General features: G+C 41.9%; 1 protein-coding gene across 4 annotated transcripts in view; it reads left to right on the top strand.

The window, feature by feature from the left end:
• Positions 1-23,668, top strand: part of DAAM2 (dishevelled associated activator of morphogenesis 2) — a 237,998-nt gene that overhangs the window by 123,706 nt on the left and 90,624 nt on the right. For all 4 annotated transcript variants that reach the window (XM_014261243.2, XM_088053801.1, XM_088053799.1 and 1 more), the window contains exons 4-5: positions 9,316-9,390; positions 15,600-15,694. In XM_014261243.2, coding sequence (XP_014116718.1) covers positions 9,316-9,390; positions 15,600-15,694 — 170 coding nt within the window. The remainder of the gene's footprint in view (positions 1-9,315; positions 9,391-15,599; positions 15,695-23,668) is intronic.

The raw sequence follows: 23,668 nt of genomic DNA, 5'->3' as shown, positions 1-23,668 counted from the left end.
GGATTCAGGCTGCTATTGGCTGGCTGGCCAGGTGGCGACTGGCTCAACCAATGAGGATTAACCACACATGCCTTCCAATCTGTGTCAGAAGATGAGGTCTCAATAAAGTGGGCTGTTGTGTATGACCTTCATGTGTGTTTTTAGCTGTCCTGTCTCCGACACATCACTGTAACATCAGGTGACCCCCAAAATTATTTCAACAAGCTGTCACCTGTAGAGCGGAGGAGGCAGGAAGGCAGCAGGAACAGCTGCCTGCAGTGTACAGAGCTGCTACGCATGGTGTGTAGAGCCACGGAATCCCGGCAAAGCCACCATGTAGAGTTGCTACATGCGGTGTGTAGAGCTGGAGAAGACAGCATGGAGAGCCGTGTCTAGGTCCAGACCCCCTCTTTCTTTGCGGAATTAAGAATAAGCCGCTGGGAGGGACCATGGGGCTCGACACCAGAGGAGGCTACCTGACTCGATCTTCTCGAGTGGCCCGGCTAGCTCAGTGATGAGGTTTCTCTTCACTTGGGTTTCGAGCCAGTATATGTTTGTGGGGTTCACTGATTTTCTTCAAGAATTCAAGTCTATAGAGCGAGTAAAGATATCGGGGGGGGGACTCCCTCTCTGGTTTGCATTCCACAGTTTATTTCTGTGAAGGGGAATCCAAAGGATAAGAGACCAAGGATTTGGGGTCTGGGGGGTCTCTTTTAACAGGGTTTCTCGGAGGGAGGGAACATCATAGAGAGAACCAATTATTTTTCTCAGTACATCTTACAAACTTTCTACAAATCAAGGTTACACACACCAAGATAAGAAATAACAGACACCAACTTCTTCAAATGCCCACAAAGGTGTAGGAGTATTCTCCACAGAGGGGCAGAGGAGGAGAGAGGGGGGAGGCTGGTTTCCTGGCAACACAGTGGGGAAAGAAAGGGAGGGGAGGGGAAGCATACCCTCTCAACTTCCATAGCTCAGAGGCATTCTGGGACAGGAAAAACAGAGTCACAAACTTCTGTGTTGGAAAGAAGGGTCTCCTGGGCTAAAGAAACTTCAAGCAGCTGGAAATGCCAGCAGGGTCCTCTCTTTACTCTGTCCAGCCTCTCAAAGTGGGGCTGAGGAGAGAAACTTCAGTAACCATGGTAACTTGACGCCAGGTAAACAGTTAGGAGAAAGAGAAGCTGTGGGGGGGGAAAATCACAACTAAAAGATGGGAAAAGATACATTTCAAACTATCAACTACAACAGCTGCCCTCCAGGTACACACTTTTGCTAAAGAAATGCAGTCTAAAGTATGACAACCATGCTCTAATGGCGCTGCTAACGTGGTGCAAAAGACACAAACTGGATGTGACTGAAGGGGTCACTTTAGATTTTAACACATGGGACCAGGCTGGCAGGCTCATACTTCAAGTAGCGTCCATTGGAGACAAGGCTGCCATCAGCATTATTAAGACATGGAGACTCAATGGACCTGCTAAGGCACCTACAGAATGAACAGAACATGAGAGCAGCAGAGGGGGCCCTGTGGACGCCTTTCAAGATGGATGAGGAAAACCAGGCATTGGGAGAGCCGGCAGGAGGTGTGGCTGCTGCTCTGGGTGCGTGGGGGAGCAAAACGGCCACGGGGGACCAAGCCGCCATGGTGTGCCAGATGCCTCGCCCATGGAGCACCCTACGGCTGTGCAGGACTGAGCCGCCATGGTGTGCCAGATGCCTCGCCCATGGAGCACCCTACGGCTGTGCAGGACTGAGCCGCCATGCTGTGCCGGGACACCTTGCCTGTAGAGCACCCTGTGGCCCCTAGAGGCTGCCTTGTTGCCCCGTGCCAGGAGGTACAGACAGCAGGACCCACCCCAGCCAAGCCCAGCTGCCCTGGAGTGGATCCTGACCGTGGAAAAGCCGTGCCTAGCACCAGAGCCAGTTTGTGGGCAGATCCTGGAAATAACTCACCACAGGTGCCCGGATACCCGGTGAACATCATGCCTGGAAGCAGCAGCAGACCACAGGGTCCAGAAGTTGCTGCCGCAGTCACTCACGCACTGCTGCTACCGGAGCTGGAGTCACCCGTGGAACACCCACCTGTTAGAGGCACTGAAAGCCAGAGCCACCGTAATTCTGTGGACCCCCAAGACAAAGCCATCATGTAAAGTGCCAACAGCCCTGCCCAACCCACTCAGCATTTGGCACCAAGTAAAGCTAGCAGCGATAACAAGTGGGAATTATGAAGCTGCAGAAGTGATTGATGTGCCATTATCAGGAAGTTGGGAACCTGAGTATAGCACAATTGAAGCATACCCAGTAATAAGGGGTAGTGGAAAAACAGCAGATAATTACAGACCCTTTCAGTGGCCAGTTCTTTCAGAACTGCGTCACCTTGTAGCCAAGTATGGCCTAGGCTCACCTGCTGTCACCAATATCCTGCGGTTTTTAACAACAGAGGAGGTTACTCCCTTTGATATTAAACAGCTTGCCAAATAATGTTTACAACAGTCCAATATATGGTCTTTGAGTCAGCATGGTGACGCAGTGCAGAAAAACAGGAACAAAGAACCTAAAGGTCCCCTGAGAAGACCCATGTTATGAGGTAGGGGTCTCTCAGCTTTTAGGAGTACCACCATTAGCTTGCCCTTGGCTCCAAGCCAGGCTAGATCTACTAGTGCTGGCACAAGTAAAGGATCTTGGGGATGCAAGCACTGTTTAAGGAAACAAACGTGGCAAATCTGACTCAGACCTACTCAAAGATCAGACAGGGATTTAACGAGCCATATCTACAATTCATAGAAAGACTGCAAGATGCAATGGAGAAACAAATTATAAACGTCAAGGCCAGACACCAGTTGATTTTACAATTGGCCAAGGACAATGGTAATGAAGACTGTTGAAGGGTCTTAAAACTGTTGCCAGATGAGAACCCATCCTTGGATGAGATAATAAATGCATGCACCAAGATTGGATCCAGTGCCCACAACATGTCCTTGTTAGCAGACTCCATAATGGCACCTGTGACACCCCTGTGCTACAGATGTGGACAACCAGGCCACCTAAAAAGCCAGCTGTCCCCATAAGTCTACATTACCAGGGACAATTAATGGACAAAGGAATACAGGTTGTAGCCAGTGAGGAAAAACCATTTCAGTGACCAGATAATGGAGATCCCAAATTCATTCTGACAGACCTTCCTTTAAGAACCAGGGAAATGGAAGACCCAGCACGGAAGGGAGACGTACAATGGTACAAGCATCTTTCGGCCTTCCTGTCAGAGCCTATGTAACCACCTCAGAGGAAGGACCAGAAGAACAACTGGAATGGATGTTTCCACATCCATTTTAACAATCATAAGCACTTTAAAGGTACACAGGGTCCCTCTTGAGGCCCACAGGCCCATTGGGCAAGGACTGAGTGCACTACTGATCAGGAGATCCAGTGCTACTCTACAAGGTATTTTTGCACACCTTGGCGTTATTAATGCCAATTAATAATTATTAATGCCAATGTTATTAAAACATGAATCACCCAACTCATCAATTTTAAGTCTCTTGTCCCCAAAACAGAGTCTACAGAGTGAGAAGGCCAAGGCTTTGGATCCACTGGAGAACCCCAGGTGTGCTGGACTCAGGTCGTAAATTATCTAAGACTTAATATGGTGTTCACTGCTACAATGCCTCAGGCAATGCCCTCGCAAATAAAGGTCATCTGGATGGTTGACACAGGGGCAGTTGTTACCATCATCTCTGCCCACACCTGGCCATTATCATGGCCCACCACAGCTATAGGAGTGGCCATTGCTGGCCTTGAGGGAACCACACAGAGCTGCTGGAGCAGCAAATCTTTGTTGGTCAAAAATCCCAAAGGTCAAACAGCTACCACCCGACTATACATTACTGCAGCACCACTCAACCTGTGGAGGAGGGATGTTCTTTCTGCACAGGGAGTCCAGGTAGGAACGGATTTTTAACAGGGGCCACTGTTTTAAAGAGCGTGAAATAATCCCACACAAGCCCTAAAATGGCTCACCACTCAGCCTGTGTGATCCCTAGAAAAGGAGAAGCTACATGCCCTCAAAACTTTAGTGCAAGAGCAACTAGTTCAAGGGCATATAGAACCATCTACAAGCCCTTGGAATACCCCAGTATTTGTCATCAAAAAGAAATCCAGGAAATGGAGGTTACTCCGTGACCTAAGAAAAATCAATGCGGTCATGAAAAGCATGGGAGGCCTACAACCAGGCATGCCATCCCCTACAATGATTCCTGTCAATTGGGACATCCTGATTGTGGATCTAAAGGATTGTTTCTTTGTTGTTATTTATTCTTCTCCATCCAAATGATACCCCAAAGTTTGCTTTTACAGTGCCATCCATTAATAGCACTGCACCAGTGGAGCGTTATCAATGGAAAGTTCTGCCACAAGGAATGAAAAACAGCCCCACGATTTGTCAGTGGTACGTGGCTCAGGCCTTATCATCAATCAGAGAACAATTTCCAGGGGTGCACAGCTACCATCATATGGATGATATTTTAATAGCAACCCCAATCAAAAAAAGATCTTTCATTAATCCAACCAAGCCTGATGCAAGCATTAAAAACATTTGGGCTGCAAGTGGCACCAGAAAAAGTGCAACAACAACCACCCTGGAAATACCTTGGACTCAAAATCATAGGTCGGACCATACAGCCACAAACAATTCGACTCTCAACAGAAATTCAAACTCTAAACAATGCACAAAAACTTTTGGGTACCATAAATTGGATCAGACCATATCTAGGATTGACTACATCAAAATTGGCACCCTTATTTAACATTCTAAAAGGTGATCCTGGTCTGAATTCTCCCAGAAAATTAACACCCAAAGCAAAACCTGCTCTTGGAATAGTCGAGTAGGCTGTCACAAAAAGCCAAGTTCACTGGATATACCCCAAAATATGTATTACTGTGTTTATTTCCATTGTTCATTTCCATCCTACAGCTATCATAGGGCAATGGGATACACAGTAGTCTGACCTTTTGCATGTCTTAGAGTGGGTATTTCTACCCCATCAGCCTAAAAAGACTGCACCTACCATCTTTGAGGTGGTCATTCAACTAATCATTAAATGCCTTCAAAGAAGTTTACAATTGGCTGCAAAAGATGCTTCCAAAATTATTATACCTGTGGCTCAGGAACAATTTGAATTGTGCTATGCCAACAGCACATCTTTACAAAGTGCTTTACAAAATTTCTCAGGACAGATTAGCTACCACCTACCAAGTCACAAATTATTGCAATTAGGTGGGACTACTGAAATATCCTTAAAACCACTGAATAGTAGTATACCCCTAAAGGGGATCACTGTATTTACTGACAGGTCTGGGAAAACAGGAAGAGCCACTGCGATATGGAAAGAAGAAAATGAATGGCAGAAACTGGAAGGTTTTGAAAATGAGTCGCCTCAAGTTGTGCTATAAGCTATGCACAGTAGCTATGGCCTTTCAGTGTTTTCTGAACGCTTCTTAAATATTATCACTGACTCCACCTATGTTGCAGCTATAACGCAAGGACTGGACCAAGCCCTGCTCAAGATGATTGACGGAGCACGATTATTCAGTATACTAAAAGGTCTGTGGCATACCAACCAGGCCAGAGATTGTCCCTACTATATTTTATATGTTAGAAGTCTCACAGATCTCCCAGGCTTCTTTGCAGAGGGCAATGCCCAAACAGATCGTCTAGTGAGCCCTGCTTGGGCAACGCCACAACTGGACACATGTGCACAAGGAAAGGCTTTGCATGCTTTTTTCCATCAAGGTGTGCGAGCCCTGCAGAGAGATAATTTATGTTATCAAACTTGGAGGCTTACAACACAGTCAACTCCTTCTCTGTTTGCCAAGGTCACATAGCACCACCACAGTTGGGAGTTAATCCCCATGGCCTATGAGTATTACAGATTTGGCAAACAGATGCAACTCACATACCAGAATTTGGAAAACTAAAGTATGTGCATGTGTCAATTGACACATTTTCTTTGGCTATGTGGGCTACTGTACATACTGGAGAAAGGAGCTGGGATACCATTGCGCATTGGCAATCCGCCTTTGCTGCTTTGGGTATCCCACATACCATAAAAACAGATAATGGCCCAGCTTACACTGCACACAACAGTAGAAAATTCCTTCAGCTATGGGGCATAAAACACCACACAGCTGTCCCCCATTCAGCAACAGGGCAAGACGTTGTCTACTGTGCCCATGGCACTCTAAAATGTATTTTAGAAAATAAAAAGGGGGAATGTGTGGTAAGACCCCACAAAGTAGAGTAGCCAAAGCCATCTATACCTTGAAGCATTTAACTGTCCCAGAGAGGTCCCAGTACCCAACGATCATGAATTATTTTCTATCCCTGCAGGTGATGCTCGATCACCTAGACCTAAGGTAATGGTAAAAAACATTATTTTGAATAAATGGGAAGGTGCATGGGACCTCATTACGTGGGGACATGGATATGAATTTCTACAGACACCGGAACACAGTGGATACCCGCCAGGTGTGTCCGTCCTGCCCCACATCATGCTCAGGACCAGAGACAATATCCTCATGATGATCCTGCAGCAGATGTTGCGGGGCAATGACTTAAACAACTTGTACACCTGCCATACAGAGAACTGGAATTTCTAGAGATGACAAGTCTGTTTAAGGATTTTATCTATTTATGGACATGAGGGTTTTATACATATTTAAATGTGTAGACTTGACTTGAAAATTTTGAGACAGATTGTTTTCCTTGTTGTTTTTCCTACAGTTCTGAGAGTTGAAATGTTTCTTGTTTTAGAGTTAAGTGTAAATTTGTAGCCTTTAATCTATAAGCCTGCAGCATGCCAATTTGTTAACTTGTATTGTTAGCAGTTCTGCCTGACAGGTCCTGAGAGTGAATGTTACAACTTTAAAGGTATATGGTGTACCTCAGCAACTGAAAAGGGGCTGGGTCTGTAGAATTGAGTTGAAGGCCTCCTTCAAGCTTTTCAAGGCATAGGTCGAGGTTTTTACGCAATGCCATGTCTGTCATCTTGTCTGCAGAGGATGCCAGACACTTCATTTGTATTTAAAAACACAAAGGAGGAACTGTGGTGGCCTACAGCTGACCTGGAGGCCTTACAGTTATAAATAATCCCAACTTTATAACTGACATGTGATTGATTACATAATTACCTTACTTATGTAACTCAACCAGTGAGGCCCATTGGAGAGCAGGCCCAGGCCGTTGGGGATTCAGGCTGCTATTGGCTGGATGGCTGGATGGCAACTGGCTCAACCAATGAGGATTAACCGCACATGCCTTCTGATCTATGTAAGGAGAAGAGGTCTCAATAAAGTAGGCTGTTGTGCATGACCTTCATGTGTGTTTTTCCTGCCTCCAGCACATCACTGGGACACTAACTGGGTATTGAAAGGGAGTCGCATATTTCTGTCATGCACTATTTGTCATAGATATGGGTCTGTCAGATTCCTGCTAATTGTGGCTAGGAAAGGAAAGTAAGGAAATTTAGCAGAACTTAGCAGTTAATTTGAGAGACATCATCTATTATCCCACCACAGGAGGTGGTACATGGTGTGTGCGTAGCAATTGCTGATATTGTTGATATCTCTTACCACTCTGTCAGCCTTTCACATTTTTATACAGTGATATCCCTCTGTATGATGATTTGTTTAATTTTTTTGCTCTTCTTAGTTGTTCAGTTGGGTGCAAGGGATTAATAAAGACTCATGATCTGTACTGTGTGACCTGACACTGAACTGACACGTGTCTGCACTGCAGTCCTTTTCTAGATGAGGACAAAACTGTTTTGTTAGTGTAATGAATGGAGATGTTTCTTTAGTTTACACGTTGAACATCCAGTGGAAGAAAGAGAAAGATCCAAATCTCAGTCATGACTTTGTTTTTAGTTCAAATTATGAAGATTTTGAGTTGTGCAGAATTGTGTTGGTATGTACCCTGGCAGGAAATTCAGGTAGCAAGGTAGCATTCTGAATGTGGCTCAGCAGGAGGCACATAGAGCTATTTCACATCTCTATGCTAAATAATGGCAGAATAGCTGAGGTACTATTAGATAGACCTACACTTTTAATTTTGTTATGTATATTCCAGGAAACAAAATTATGTTTTTCCAGTGTGAGTAAGCTTTCATGCACAGACAGCATTGGCAAGATCCACACAGTCTTCATACACCTTTGGTCATCCTTAGGATGAGTCAAGTGGTTCAATCTCTTACTATATGCTAGGAATGTTGTTACTAGTTATTCGTAGTTTGTAATGGGAGATGAGACTCCTGGAAAGAAATCTTCATGTTACCAGTGACACTTACACCTATGCAGAAATATATATATTCATTAGAAGGAAATCTAATTTCCTTTGAGCAGTCAAGGGACAAAAAATAATTGGTTCCTGAGTCAGTGTAGGTCTTCTTTTAGAACGTTGATTGAGATTAGTCTACTGAAGAGTTTCAGGTGGATTACATGGGAGGTAAGTAGGGGATGCTTTGGTATTCCTTTGGGTGTTTTGAGATTTTGCTTGACTTTACAGGATATGATAGGATTAGGACAGGATAGAAAAGAATATTTCAATTGGAGGTACCAACAACATTCACCTAGTACAACTGCCTGACCACTTCAGGACTGATCAAATTAAAGCAGATTGTTAAGGACATTGTCCAAATGCCTCTTAAATAATCAAGAGTCTTAGGGCATCAGCCGCCTCTCTAGGGTGCCTTTTCCAATGTCTGACCAACCTCTTGGTAAAACAATGCTTCCTAATGTCCAGGCTGAACCTATTTTTATTTTGGTTTATCACATCAAAATGATGCCATCTTTATTTTCTTTTCAAGTTCCTTTTTTTTTTTTCTCCATAGCTGATGTTAAACCCTTTTGTTGGTGAATTCCACCATCACCATAACAGTAGAGAGACCGAATAATTTATACGATCTGTCAGTATAAAGATACAAAATGTAAACCTGCTATCTATAAATGAGCTATCCTTCTACTTGGAAACATGTTTAAGGGACTGAGGTTTGCTGCTTAGATGCCAAAGATAACTGTACCACCATCAAACTTTAGTATTCTGTGTTGGATAATCTGAGCTGAAAGGGATTCTTTTTATCTGACATACCATGGTGACAGTGCTAACTTTACACTTTCAGAAATGTTTGTAATAAATGCCACACGTCCATGTGCATTGTACAATAATATGGGGGAGATAACACAATAAAGAGCAGAGCAATGTAGAATCCCAGGTGGTTCTTGACTGGCTTTCATCCTGATGTAAAGTCATCTTGTGTAACCTTGCCTAACTTTCTGTTTCAGGAACAAGAAGATCCTAATAAGCTTGCTACCAGCTGGCCAGACTACTACATTGACCGCATTAATTCCATGGCAGCAGTAAGTTACCTCTCCTGCTAAACAGGGAAGATTTCCTACCATATGGATGTATTTCTTTAGGAAGAAGTCCTCAAAGGAGAAGAATGTTAGCCCATGACTGATTAAAATAGGGCTTACATAAGAAAGAGCTCTACTCGAGTAGATTAGAAAGCATAATAAGCATTTCTATTTTCTATTTCTACAATACTGAGCACTGAAGGCAACCAAATTAGAGTCTGAAATGAAAATTGAAGAGAATGTTTGATGAATCAGAAAAGCAACTATTTAAAAACTAGGTGAAGTTTTATTTTGTTGTATGGTTTCAAGTTGATTTGTAATCAGTCTACAAAATAACACTTGTGTTCTTAGTTTAGTAGAAGAACTAAAGAAAAGGTAGCTGCTTATATAAGTCCAGTAATATAAGAGCACATAAATAAAAGTGCGTAAGTCTGTAACACCTTAGACATAAGATACAAGCCAAAAAAGTATTTGAGGAAAACCTTTTTAAATTGTCCTTGTTCGATAGCTGTATAGTGAATCTCTTCCCCTGGAACATCCAGTAGAGCTGGTCACCAGCAGAATCAGAACATCTGCATATAATGTTCACTGATCTCCTTGATACGGTAGATTTTACATTTTGAAATTTTATCCTTTTACTGAATTTTTAGTCAAATTTTTCCTCCAATTACTCATGTGCAGTGTCTACTCAGCTTTAGATGATGGTTGTGCAAAAATGATGATAGAGTTCTTTTCCTAGCATCTTAGGTAGTACAGATTGCTTTTTTACTTACGCTTTTATTTTAGATTTCTGAAGGCTTCTCTGCACCTTCTGTATTGTGGTTATGAGCTATAAAATAATTTCATAAAACTAATGTCTTAATGGATGCTAAATGCGGCAGTAAAGCTGTATTTCTTATTTCTCATGGTGAAATATGTCTTGCTGAATAAAACAACCTAAGATTTACAAGGTGTAATAACTCATTTCAGAGGATAAATTAAAAGCTGCTTTCTACTGAGAGTCCCAAATAAACAAAAATATAATGTTCCTTCGTGTCATATTTTCATGGGGCAGAGTAAGGGAATAGAAGAATATGGACTTATTTTTAGAAAAGACATTGAGCTTTAGTGACTGGCACTGACTCTGCTTTGATTTCCTGACTGAACAATTTTACTCTACAAGGGCCATTAAGGAAAAAAAATTATTCTGAAACCTTGCGGTGTTACTGAGCCAGATGCTTCTGGTAGGATTTGATCCAAGGCCTATTGATTTCAGTGACTTTTGGGTTAGTCTTTAAATGATCTTGATGTAAACTTGGAGTGAATATGTATACCCCACTGTTGTAAATCTGGAACAGTTCCATGGAATGAGTCTATATTTTGGCCTATGTTTCTAATTTTAAACATATTTTAAGAGCACCAATAAACACCAGCCCTGGTAATGTTGTTTGCATGCCTGAATGCCAATGTCTGAACGGTTGATAAACTTTCATTTGGCTTCAAGACTCATGATTCACTCTTATGCTTGAGGTGTTGAGAAGACACACTGGGGTTAAAACCCCTGCTTCTGATTTACCATTTGATTGCTTCATTTTTCAGCAGGTGAAACTGAGTTGACTTGATTTTGCAGAAATTTTATCAATAGAAAACTGGAGTAATCCAGCTAAGAAACAGCTCCAACTCACTTTAAAAGACGTGTTCTGTTCATTATTATTTAGACCTCTGATATTTATAATTTTCAAACAGTTATTTTTGCGTCCCATATAATTTCAGTTCTAAATTTAGTGGTGCGGTTTTTTTAAAACTGCATCCAAGTAGAGTTTAAAAACATGTTTCATGTTGCTTTCTGACAATATCTAATGTATTTCAGTTTGTGTCTCTTGGGCACTATCAGGTATTGCAATATTTTAATTAGAAATATTGCAAGAAATATTGGAGTTGAAGTAGTAATAATAATCACAGAAGTGTTCGTTTAAAATGCCTTAAATCCTGCTTGCAATGAAATATTGTCTTTGCATCTTCCGTGGATTCATCACACAAGAATCTTTCATATTTGTCTTTCACATCCTTATTTATGTCCTTTTGTTTAATTATGAAATTCTTTTCTCATATATATTAGCTTGGCAAATATGTCCTATTCACTGATTGAGTGGAAATGGCACCTTTTTCGTGCTAATAGCATCTTTCTATGGATTTCAGCAGGCCAGGGCTTCTGTGCTCAATGATCACTTTCTCAGAAGCCCCATTGAAGTGCTACCCACTGTATCTGCCCTTCACAAATTATGTTTGGCAGCAATGTGGTGATTCCTAGCTGTATTTGACATTTCCTGGTTGTAACCTTAGACCACTATGTTAGGAAGCACTTTAGGTCACAGATTCCTGATCCAATTCAAAAAAACATGCATTTTATGCACAGTTCTCCTCCCACAATTGTTTCTGTTGCTATGACTTCTCAGATTTTTACATATTTTAAACCAAATTCTCACAAGAGCAAATGTCTAAAAATGTATCTCTTTACTAGTGCACAATTCACAGCAAGTGGAAGCACTGTCCCAGACTCCAGGTAGCCTGACTGGAAAGAAGTAGGACATTGACACACTGTCTTCTGGACCACTCATTTAAGACAAAGGGGCAGCTGCTAATCATGTTTAATTTAGAAAGTGAGACCTCCAAATTTGTCTAGTCCCCTGGTCTCTGCATCCTATAAATGATACTGGGGATGGGGACAGGGTGCATGCCCACAATAGAAGACTGTTTCCATTATCAATGTCATTGTCATTTGCTGATTCATCAAAACACAGAAGTTTCTTTTCTTAAAAATGGAGCAGCTGCTTCTCTATCTATACAGCATGCCCTGTTAATATCACATGTAAAGCAATGTCCCTGTGCTCCCTCGGCCCTCCTTGCCCCATGACACTGCTTGGCAGCACAAATAAACACAGCTCTCACTTCCCTGGGGAGGAAAAGTTCTGACAGCACTGTGTTGATTTTATGATCTTGGCTGTGGATGCGTTTTCACAGAGAGACTTTCAGGTGAGCAGTAGTTGAAAATCCAGCTTTTCTGGAGAGGTGGCTCAGTTGAGAGTGTGAGACGGGTCAAGATTAATAAGTACAGCTGTAACCAGGCCCTTTTCCTTGGCTCAGAAAACATTTGTTTAAGGCAGAGGAGCTTCACAGGAGATTAAAAAATATATATATCTTTCAGCGGAATTTAGCAGGTGGATGATAACTCTTTCCACCAAGTTAGATTACATCTATACTACTTTAAACTTACTTGCATAAAAGTTCAGGGTTTTTTTTTAAATTACATCTGTTCATAGTTTGTGATTTATAGTTTATTCAAATAAACTTGTTCTAATAATAATTTATTGTATTAGTTCAGCCTTAATGTAGTTAAGAGATGTGATGCACCTTGAATTTCAACTGACTATAATGGGAAGTCAGAACATCCATGTTGCTTTTTTGCTCTTCATTCTTTTTGCTTTTTACCTTTTTCATTTCACACAAGTGAGGCTATTAAGTAAAATTAGATTTGTTATACTGTGTATTGTTGATGCTGGTTTATGCCCTTTCTTTTTCTCTCTCCCTCTTTTCCCCACGTGCTATCATTATGGTCTTTGTATTTTCCTTCCCAGCAGTTTAGGGGAATGATTAGCTTTTAGGATAAGTTGTGGAAATAAATGTGTGCTTTTAAAAAATAGAAAGTATTTCATTTTAAGTGGAGCCAAAATTTCAAAATAATTTCTTATACTACCTGAAGTTTTACATATAAAAATCCACATGAATGATTGCTTTCACAAAATCTTGAATTTTTTTTTGATTTTGGCAAATCAAGTAAATAGATGCTATACTTTACAAAGTGATATACTTGACCTGGAAAACTTCAAATATACAAAATGTGCTTATAAAAAGAGCCCTATATATACACTACCTTTGAGGCACTAGAAAAGAACCTGGCAATATTTTGCTTCTGCTTCCTAGTATTTTGGTTAACTGATGGTAACTATTTGCCTCCTGAGCCCAGTAGACATTAGTCCTCAAGTGCAATTTGTACTTCAGGAAAGCAATTCATCAGTCAGCAACATGAATGAAATCCAACCTCAAATAATGACAGTTCTCTCCCCTTTGTCTCCCACGGACAGTTATGTTTTTCATAACTCTTGCCAAGAAATCCATTTCACAATGCAAACCCAGTCTGTCTTTAGCGAGGGCATGAGGATTTGAATTCCTGGCCATTCACAAGAGTGAGAAGTGAAGGGCTCTTGGCTGCCTGCATGCAGCTTTAAAAAAGGGGTTTTCCATTATCACTCTCTGTTGTAAAGGCAGAAGCAATTATTTGTATTTGTTTCGTTTGGAAGTGAGCCTTTTTCACTTTGAACAAAGTACTGTTGAGCACCTTCCTACCATCCATTTGCTTTCCCCCCACAGTGGCTCAGAGGAGAAATTAAGCTGTTGGAGGAATGAGAACGTTTACAGGCCAAAGGAAAGATGACTAGTTGGGCTGTCACCCAAGAAAATACAAATCAAACCCCAAATCACACCCAAGGACTTTGTCATCCATAATGCCTGTTCAGGGTTTCTGTTTATTTTTTGAAGAGGGGGATCATATATGGCTTAGCTTAAGAATTTCAATTTATGTTTCTGGCTGTCAGGGAGTGCTGGCAAAAGATAAAACATCAACACCTCAGTGTCCATCAGTAGTGCTCTGTCATTCCATTAGGGCAGGAAATAGCTTGCTCTGTTACTGAGTGAATTTGACTTTATGGATCAGAGAGAGGACCCCTAGAGTTAAACACATCTCCCCATGCCAGCTGTTCAGCAAAAGAGAGCAACAGCATGCAGCCAAATGACCACCATCAGGATTTGACATGTGTTGGCATCACATGACTTGCAAAAGCAAGCAGCGGGAGCCCTTTCAAGGGAAGTGAAGTGTTGGGCTGGTGGCAAAGATGCGGAAGGTTAAAGGAGGTTCCAGTGAGAGAAAGGTTTTCTTTGATGCTTGCTAAACAGTAAAATAAAGACTGAAATATTTTGCTGTAATGAGCCATAATTGTAGCTACTCAGATTCCAGCACAGGAAGGTACAATATCAGATCCCTGATAGATGACACTAGTTTAACTGGGTTATTCATTGGAGAAGAGGTTCAGAGCTGTTTTCCAGATACCACTGAGTGATATCCACAACAAGTCCTGCCAAAAAGAGAGTCATTTATCCTCTAATTTTACAGTTTAAGCAACTAGGAAGACATAGCTATAGGCTAAGAATTTCCAGCATTCAGTCTTGACTTTTACAAAAGACACACATGGGACTTGTGAGCCAGAATGATATATGCAAAGGGCACAGAGAGTCTTGCTTCACATGACAAGGCTGCAGTGGTGCTGAGTGTAGATCTGGAACCCTAATTTTCTGATATACCACTTTTTTAAGGGATTTGTCTGACTTTGAGAACCATACTTTTTTTGTGTGTATTCTACTCATTGTCTCTCACCTTAATGTACAATCTTCCACAGCAACTTCCGTTCCAGTTGACTGCAAGCTCTAGTTATTGCAAGCTGCATACAGGGCTGGGGGAAGGAAATCTAGGCTTCATGTGTTTCAGGTTATTTGTTAAAAAAAGGGACAGGGATTTTTATGATGCTCCAGTTTTTTGCAGTAAGTGTTCCTAATTAGCAAGAGCAAAGTGTGTAGAGAACACCATTGTCTTAAAACAGGTGATATACTTTGCATGGAGAAGAAAAGTCAAACGTGTATGTACAGAAAATGTAATTCAGGGTACTTGAGGCTTGAAAAGATGATTTTATGCTTTGAAACCTGACACATAAGTCTGGTTTGTTTGAGGTTTTTTCCTTCCACCCCAAATCCCTCCAGTTATGTCACTCTAATAGAAGATATTGCCTCTCCCTACAAACTTTGCCTCACACATCCATAGATCACCACAGCAGATTGCTTCTCCAAATTAGGGGCGGTTTTCTGTGAGCCTACTGGCAACTGTGATTTTTTGGAGGAAATCCGAGAACACTAGTTTAGCCAGTGTGGCAAAGTGATATGCTGCTGCCAGTCCACATGAGCAGCCTCATCTGGATTCAGTTTTGTAGCTGAGGCACTGCTTTCCTAGTGAGAGGTCAGCAGGCACCTCTGCATGTGTTGATGGGATAGTTGTTTTTTCATAATTCCTGCCATGTCTCTTAGCTTCCACACAGGCTTTCCTAATTGCTACCTTCTTTTGTGAACAGATGCAGACTCTGTATGCTTTCGATGAAGAAGAAACAGAAATGAAAAACAAAATAGTTGAAGACTTGAAGACAGCTCTGCGGACTCAGCCCATGAGGTAATGTTGTTCACCTTTCATCGCAATTCACTACCTCCTAATGGTCAGATGTGACACCACTAAGAATGGCAAGGACAGAAACCTCATTGTCTCACATCACACAAGCCTCTCTGAGATTTCAGACAATCCTCAGAGAGCCCTATAGTCCCTGGTCTGAGCCTGCCTAGTTGGGACGCTAAGTAATTTCACACTAATGCTGAAACATGTAGTTTCAGGAAAATGAAAGACAAAGTTTGCTGTGAAAAATCTGTGACAGATATTTGCAAGCACAGGTAATGACTATGAAGATCAGATTTTAGTCTTCACAGCCCCCTGCACATCCCATGTAATTTGGTTCACTTTGGGCAAAGTCTCAGCCTCTACTCTGAACTTTGAATTTAAGCTTCCCCTTATCTTTAATAATGTGAACAGTTTTGTACAAAGCAGCTAATCCATTTTACATCACCTGGTTTGGCATTCTTCCCATTCTATGTTGTAACTGTGGCATAGAAAAATGTAAAGAGACTTTATTGTGTACTATTTTAGAAGGTAAGGTCATCTTTCTTTTTCTGGGAACAAAGCTCTGAACAATAGCAAGCTAACTAGTATAGAAACCTTTCCAATTTAACACTTGGAAGAGCAATGTGGAGAAACAACAACTTTAGTTGATATGATTTCAGGGAACAATCAAAAAATTTCTGAATGTTTTTTATATTGGCCAAATACTTTTGCACCAACATGATGCTGAAGTCATAGTTTCAGAGAGCTTTATTCATCACAAATGCCTAACCAAATACAGTAATTTTGGGGGGAGTAGATCCTAACCAAACCAAACAAATGAAATGTAGTGTTTTAGGTTTGCTAATTTTTCTCAGCTAATGCACTAAATAATGTAGTGGGTTCAGCAATGGCTAAAATCGCCAGAATGCCTAATACAATTATTTACTCATTTCTTGCTGTGAGATATGAATTAGCAGGAGGGTAAAGGAGGCTCAAAACTTAAAATGTATATAGAAAACTTTATTAACAGAACTAAAAGAATAATAAGAATCAGAATAAAACCTTCAGAACACTTCTCCTCCCTTCTCTGCAATCTCTTTTCTTTCTCTGTGACAACATAGACACAAAACTTGAGATTTTCAGTCAGGTGCTACCTCTAAAATAGTCTTTCATCAGTTGTTGTAGGGAGAAGAGTTTCTCTTGCTATGCTATGGAGACTTCTCCACAAGAAATAGTTCTCTTGTGGCTTTTTAATTTCTACAAATAGCAGCTGCCTGGAAAATCTGTAATTGTGAAGTTCCTCTCATTTTTACAGCCTTCCTACAGCTGAGTTTATGGGCTATGTTAATTTATGGAGTACTATTTTAAGGATGAGCTGTTCAAAAGCAAAGGTTCTCTTCATTTATCTTTGAAATTTTATTTTCATTTTTAGGAACAGAGGTCTTCTACTTTCCTTGAGGGCAAAGGGTCTTTATTACTTTCATCTCTATGTTCAAGCTTCTTGTGAGATCACAGCTATTTCAACATCTGCTTGGCTTCATTATGGATGCCTCTGCTCATATCTACAGTGTAAACATTCTATCCTCATATACTTTTTTATGAATTAAAGGAGATATTCTGGTGTATCATAGTCTATCTCTATGGCTTTACTAAAATAATTTTCAGCTTAATACTAAGGCCTGTCTTTATTCTATTTCTATTTGGGACTTGACTCTCTTTACTGACCTTGGTGTCTTCATATTGTCTGCTATGTGTTTTCACTCTGTCCTTTTCTCTCACTCGAGAGAGGATTAATGTTTTGCAAGTTTTATTTGTGCAGTGAAAGAGTTAGTATCTTTCTCAGGCCTGTGGATGGTCATGAAAGGTGGACGCGCTTTAAAACAGAGATCTTGAGGGCACAGGAACAGGCTATCCCTGTGCAGAAAGACAAGTCAACAAGGCAAACATCCAGCCTGGATGGGAAAGGAGATTTTGGAGGAACTTAGGAACAAAAAAGGATGTATCATCTTTGGAAGGAGGGTCAGGTCTCTCAGGAAGTAATATGGGGGGCTGCTAGAGCATGTAGGAAAAAAATTAGAGAAGCCAATGTTCAGTTTGAACTTAAAATGGCAACTTCTGTAAAAGACAATAAAAAATGTTTTTACAAATATATTAATGGTAAAAGGAAGGGTAAGACCAACCTTTGATCTTTATTGGATGAGGGAGGGAGCTTAGTAACTGCAGATGAGGAGAAGGCAGAAGTGCTTAATGCCTTCTTTGCCTCAGTCTTTAGTGGGAAGATGGCTTGTCCTCAGGACAAGTGATCTACTGGATTGGTAGATAGTGTCAGGGAGCAGAATGGTCCCCCTGTTATCCAGGAGGAGGCAGTCTGAGCCACTTGGATGTTCATAAATCTATGGGACCAGATGGGATCCATCCCAGGGTGATGAGTGAACTGGCAGATGAGCTTGTGAAGCCGCTCTCCATCATTTACCAGCAGTCCTGGCTCACTGGTGAGGTTCCAGATGACTGGAAGCTGGCCAATGTGACCATTTACAAAAAGGGTGGGAAGGAGGATCCTGGTAATTATAGGCCAGTCAGCCTGACCTCAGTACCTATTAAGGTTAAGGAGCAGTTTATACTGAGTGTCATCATGCAGCACTTACAGGATGGCCAGGGCATCAGACCCAGCCAGCATGGGTTTGGGAGGGGTAGGTCGTGTTTGACCAACCTGGTCTCCTTTTATGACCAGGTGGCCCGCCCGGTGGATGCAGGAAAGGCTGTGGATGTTGTCTATTGGGACTTCAGCAAGGCCTTTGACACTTTCTCCCACAGCACACTCCTGGAAAAGCTGGCAGCCGACAGCTCAGACAGGAGGACTCTGTGCCTGGGTTAAGAACTGGCTGGATGGTCAGGCCCAGAGAGTGGTGGTGAATAGTGCTGCATCCAGCTGGGGGCCAGTTACTAGTGGTGTCCCTCAGGGGTCTGTGCTGGGGCCAGTTCTGTTCAATATCTCTATTGATGACATGGATGAGGGTATTGAGTCTTTCATTAGTAAATTTGAACACTAAGCTGGGAGTGTCGACACTAAGCCGAGAGTTGATCTGTTGGAAGGGAGGAGGGCTCTGAGGAGAGACCTGGAACATTTAGATAAATGGGCAAAGTCCAGTGGGATGAAGTTTAATAAGTCCAAGTGCTGAGTCCTGCATTTTGGCCACAAAAACCCCCTGCAACATTATAGACTGGGGACAGTGTGGCTGGACAGTGCCCAGGTGGAAAGGGACCTGGGAGTATTGGTCGACAACCAGCTGAACATGCACCAGCAGTGTGCTGTGGTGGCCAAGAAAGCCAACAGCATCCTGGGCTGTGTCAGGAATAATGATTCCCAGCAGGAACAGGGAGGTCATTCCTCCCCTCTACTCAGCCCTGGTGAGGCTGCACCTTGAGTGCTGTGTCCAGTTCTGGGCCCCTTGGTTCAGGAAGGACGTTGAGACACTTGAGCATGTTCAGAGGAGGGCAACAAGGCCAGTGAGCGGCTTGGAACATGAGCCCTTTGAGGAACAACTGAGAGAGCTGGGGTTGTTCAGCCTGGAGAAAAGGAGATTCAGAGGTGACCTTATCACTCTCTACAACTTCCTGAAGAGTGGCTGTAGTCAGGCGGGGGTTCGTCTCTTTCACCAGGCAGCAGCTGACAGAACAAGAGGACACTGTCTTAAGCTGCACCAAGGGAAATTTAGGTTGGACATTAGAAAAAAGTTTTTTATGGAAAGAGTGATGAAATACTGGAATGGTCTGCCTGGGGAGGTGGTGGAATCACCATCCCTGGATGTGTTTAAAAAGACTGCATCTGGCACTTGGTGCCATGGTTTATTTGAGGTGTTAGGGCATCAGTTGGACTCAATGATCTTGAAGGTCTCTTCCAACCTATGGAATTCTGTGATTCTGTGGGGGATTCTGCTGGGAAGTGGCTGAAGCAGTCACGGTGATGGATTTCAGGCCGCACTGGGGGCTGTGCTAAGATCTTAGGGGGCCTAGCTAGAACAGTGGCAGCCACTCTGGCTCTGGCCCCTGCTTCTATCAATTTCAGCTGCGGGCCAATGACTTCCTGTCTCTGCCCAGCAGCCACTGGGGCCACGCAGGCCACCGCTGAGGGGGTCTGGCCTGGCCTGTAGCCAGTCCCACGGCCCAGCAGACTACAGCTTGGCGCAGGCCAGCACTGAGGCAGGGCTTAGCATTAGCAAGATGTTAGCAGCTGGGGCCCCGTGGCCCTCAGCCCTGCCAGGCCACGCAGGCTGTGGCAGAGCGGGGCCAGCCTGACCGGCGCCCATTTACCTCTTCAAAGCTGGAAGCAAGAGAGAGCTTTCCCAGGCTTGCCAGTCTTTAAAATGTGGATTTCACAGAGGCAGACCCAGCTTTTAAATGGCTTAATAGGTTGTCAGTTCTCAGAACTAGCCAGCTATTGGTTTTTGCTAGGCACAGAGGAAACTCATAATAGCTTCTCTCAGAAAAATAATTTCTGTGGGTGGTTTCTTCCCTCCTCACCTTCAAATATCAATGAATGCATAACCAGCACATGAAATAAATAAATGAAAACAATCCAGAATTTTCATTGTAGTTACTTTGACTTGAAGATATTTTTGGAACTCCTTGCAGAGCTAAGTGCTGCTTGTCCTTCTCCCTTTCATAATCTTTAAAAAATTGACTGCATGCAGCTTCCCTGTTTTTTACCTCCTGTTTATTTCCTGTTGTGATGGGCTTTAAGAGACCAGAAAATCATATTCTGGTGCTCCTCAGGCATAAAGATTTATCAAGTTTTGATAATTTTACATGCAGGTAGAGTGAGTGCTTTTAATGTAGAAATAGAAAAGTTGTAGCCTATACTGAGATCCAAGTCAAGAGTGACTTTTTGATGCTGTCCAGCACTGTCCTAAAGCAGAGAACACAGTAAAATACAGCTGGTCTCTATGTTAAAATGGAAGGTAAGGCAGCTGTCAAGCTTCCAACTCTCATCAGGCTTTTAAACCAAAGTCCTATGCTGTTGAGACTTAAATTCCTTAATTTAATGTGGAGATGGTTTGATGCTTACTCTGTAAAGGTGACAGCTTTCATTGAATGTAGCCGCAGCAGCAAGGCCTCTTTGTTTTGTCCAGCTGAATCACTTTGGTGGCCACTCTTCGTTGTTCTGCTCTGTCATTTTGAATAGACAGCCCAAACTCCTTGTTGATGGCAAGGCAATAGAGAAGAAGAGTAATGAGGATTTGAGCAAATTCTATTGCTCAAAGCCTTGCAGGACTTTTCTTCTCCAACCTGTATTGCATCTGCTGGATCTCCTTGACAACAGCTTGTTGCTTCATCTGTTTGTAATAACCCTGACAACCACAAGTCAGTACAAGCATCTATGGGCTGCCCTATAAAGTCTTCTAAATCGCTGGCGATGGTTGTGGGGCTTTTTGAAAAAAACAGTTAAGGCAAGCTAAATTTTTAGGTAAGTCTTGTGTCTCAATTAATTTCCAGCAACTCAATTGGTTAGCTGCCAAATGGGCTGCATGCCAGTGCCTGATCAACAAGCCAACTTCTTTTTGATGGAAATGTTGCAGTAGAGAGGCCCTCAGCTCCATCAAATCTCTCTCATAAGCAGTGTAATACCTAAGCCTTCAAAATACTAGTCTTTCTATTTTAATTTGTATATCAAAACTTTTTTTCTTTGCTACTTCTGTTACACTCTCTTAAACTTGAAAGGCAAAGAGGTGCCCTGCCTTTTAGTGTACTAAACTGGTCAAGTGAAAGTCTGAGGTAAGGTTAGGCTTTAATTTGCTTGTATAGCACCTATTAAAACACACTCTGATTTATTTACATTTGAGTATTTGAATGTGTTAGCCAGAATGCATTGGCAAATATGTTTAACTTTACACCTCCCAGTCTAGAACAAGACCTTACTTTGCAGCACAGAGGCTGTGCAGAGCAAGAGTTAGTTACACATGTGCTGTGTACTGTGTGCGAGAAGGTTGTATAAGTTGACTTTGCTTTTGCACATACACACAGACACCTGTGTGGAGGCAGACATGCACAAACACCAAGAGTGTGAGGATTGTGGCTCTCAGGCAGTCACCTAAACTCCCACTTCTTTTTCTACCTCTACAGACATTTACTCACACACCTCCCCACACCAAGAAAATCCTCATACTGAAAGTATATGTTGGGCCGGAAACTACTTTTGCCATTTCTTTACCTTCCCCAGCAAGGCTTCTGTCTATTCTGGAGAATAAGGAACTAAGTGTTTAGAAAAAGGAAGATGAAAATCATAATTTGATTCCTTCTTCTGATTGCAGCTGGAATAGAAAGTACTTGGCTTTGCTTGCTATTGAGTAACACAACTCACTGTTTGCTCTCTGGGCTAGGAATAGTACAGGAAAGAGAATATGCAATCAGACCTGTGTGAAACTTGGCAGATTGTCTTAGCAGGGTTCAGTTAAACCATGTTTTTATTTTTGGTGTGCACATGTTCCTGTGTGTGCCCTTACTCTCATAGTCACTTTGAAATTCAGTTCTGAATAAATTCCAAACCTCAGATTGAAACCTTTGAATGTGCCAGGCTCTTACATGTTTTTGGTCAAATTGCTGGCCCACATAAGCTGAAAGTTGGCAAATTTATCAGCATGGTGAGTGTAACTTTCAGTTAGACTCTGAAAATTCCTGTGTCATGTGGAGTGTAACCACCAAAAGACCATCCATATGTCAAATCCATATTATCCAGAGTAATATAAGTATGGCTTGAGTTTCTCTTGCTGGTACAGGGACAAGAATGGAGACCAGTGAAATTTGGTCTTTCAGTATGGTGCTTCCTTTATTACTGATTATAAGTAACAGCACCTCATGGACAGAAAAAGGAAGATGATATATTAGGGAAGAAGAGGGACTGGGTAAAAGCACAACAACACAGAATTTTGGTGTTTTTATTTTGTTACACAGGTGGCAATTGTTAGCAACCTTTAAAATTGCTTGAAGTGTCTTTCTATATTATGCTGTTCAAAGTGTGGGCATAGAAGAATCATTGCTGTTGTACATTTTTATAGACTGAAAAGTCAAGTGTGATGCACATTGTTTTGCATTCAGACATACCAAAAAGTGTACCTACCTGAGCAACATGTTAGAGGAGGCAGGAGGTAAACAATGTGATCTAGGGAAATTATTTGCAGCCCTTTCCATGTCTTTGAATCCCGATTTTTAAACCTGGGAATTTCAAATGAAATATTGCTAGAATGATTGGTTTGAACTGACTTATCTAATTCCATCCTTTTCTACTTATTTGTCTAGAGGGCTGTTTGCATGGTCTAAATTGACCCATCTGGATTTTTTTTAACCCTGGTTTTCAACAAAAACAGAGGAGTGTTATACCATTTACAGGAGAACATGCCCCTTTTAAATATAACATGTTCCTATACATATGTCATGGGATTGAAGTGTGAAGGCAGTATGGCTGATGGACAGAGTGGGAAGGAGTTTACCTCTGTCAGTGTGCCAAATCCTGGAGGTGGAACCTATATATACCTATATATAACCTATATATTGGCTGAAAGTTAGAGCTAAGCCTAAAAATGGTTTTCAAGGTAATCTGAACTCATAACTAAAAGTGTGGTGAGAAGTCTGTGTGTTGGGTATGTAAAACAGAGCAATTCAAAAGAATCCCTTCAGCCTCGAAAATGTAGCAGCTGTGGAGGTGAGCTACAACAGTGTTTGGTGGTAACTGCAACAAAGGACACAGAGACCAAACGGAAGTATAAAATGATAGCATATAATTTCCCTGAAACTATGTAACACACCATTATCAGCTGGAATGTTTCCTCTCTTGGTATGTTTGCTTTGTTTTTCTTAAATACCTGGGAATTGTTCTGTGAATTTAGGCTGAAAACTAGCCAGCTTTTAGAGATCTGGGGTTGAATAATATGGTGTCTTTTGAATAAAGTGCCTTTGGTCTGCTTTCCTTAATTTTCCTGCTTGTTTTCTTTTGGGTTTTCT

Source organism: Pseudopodoces humilis, chromosome 3 (genome assembly GCF_049639895.1).
Source record: "Pseudopodoces humilis isolate 2021_Gansu_Grassland_sample_001 chromosome 3, ASM4963989v1, whole genome shotgun sequence".
Taxonomy (NCBI): domain Eukaryota; kingdom Metazoa; phylum Chordata; class Aves; order Passeriformes; family Paridae; genus Pseudopodoces; species Pseudopodoces humilis.
The sequence above is the reverse complement of the archived record's forward strand: the minus strand, read 5'-3'. Positions and strand labels throughout refer to the sequence as shown.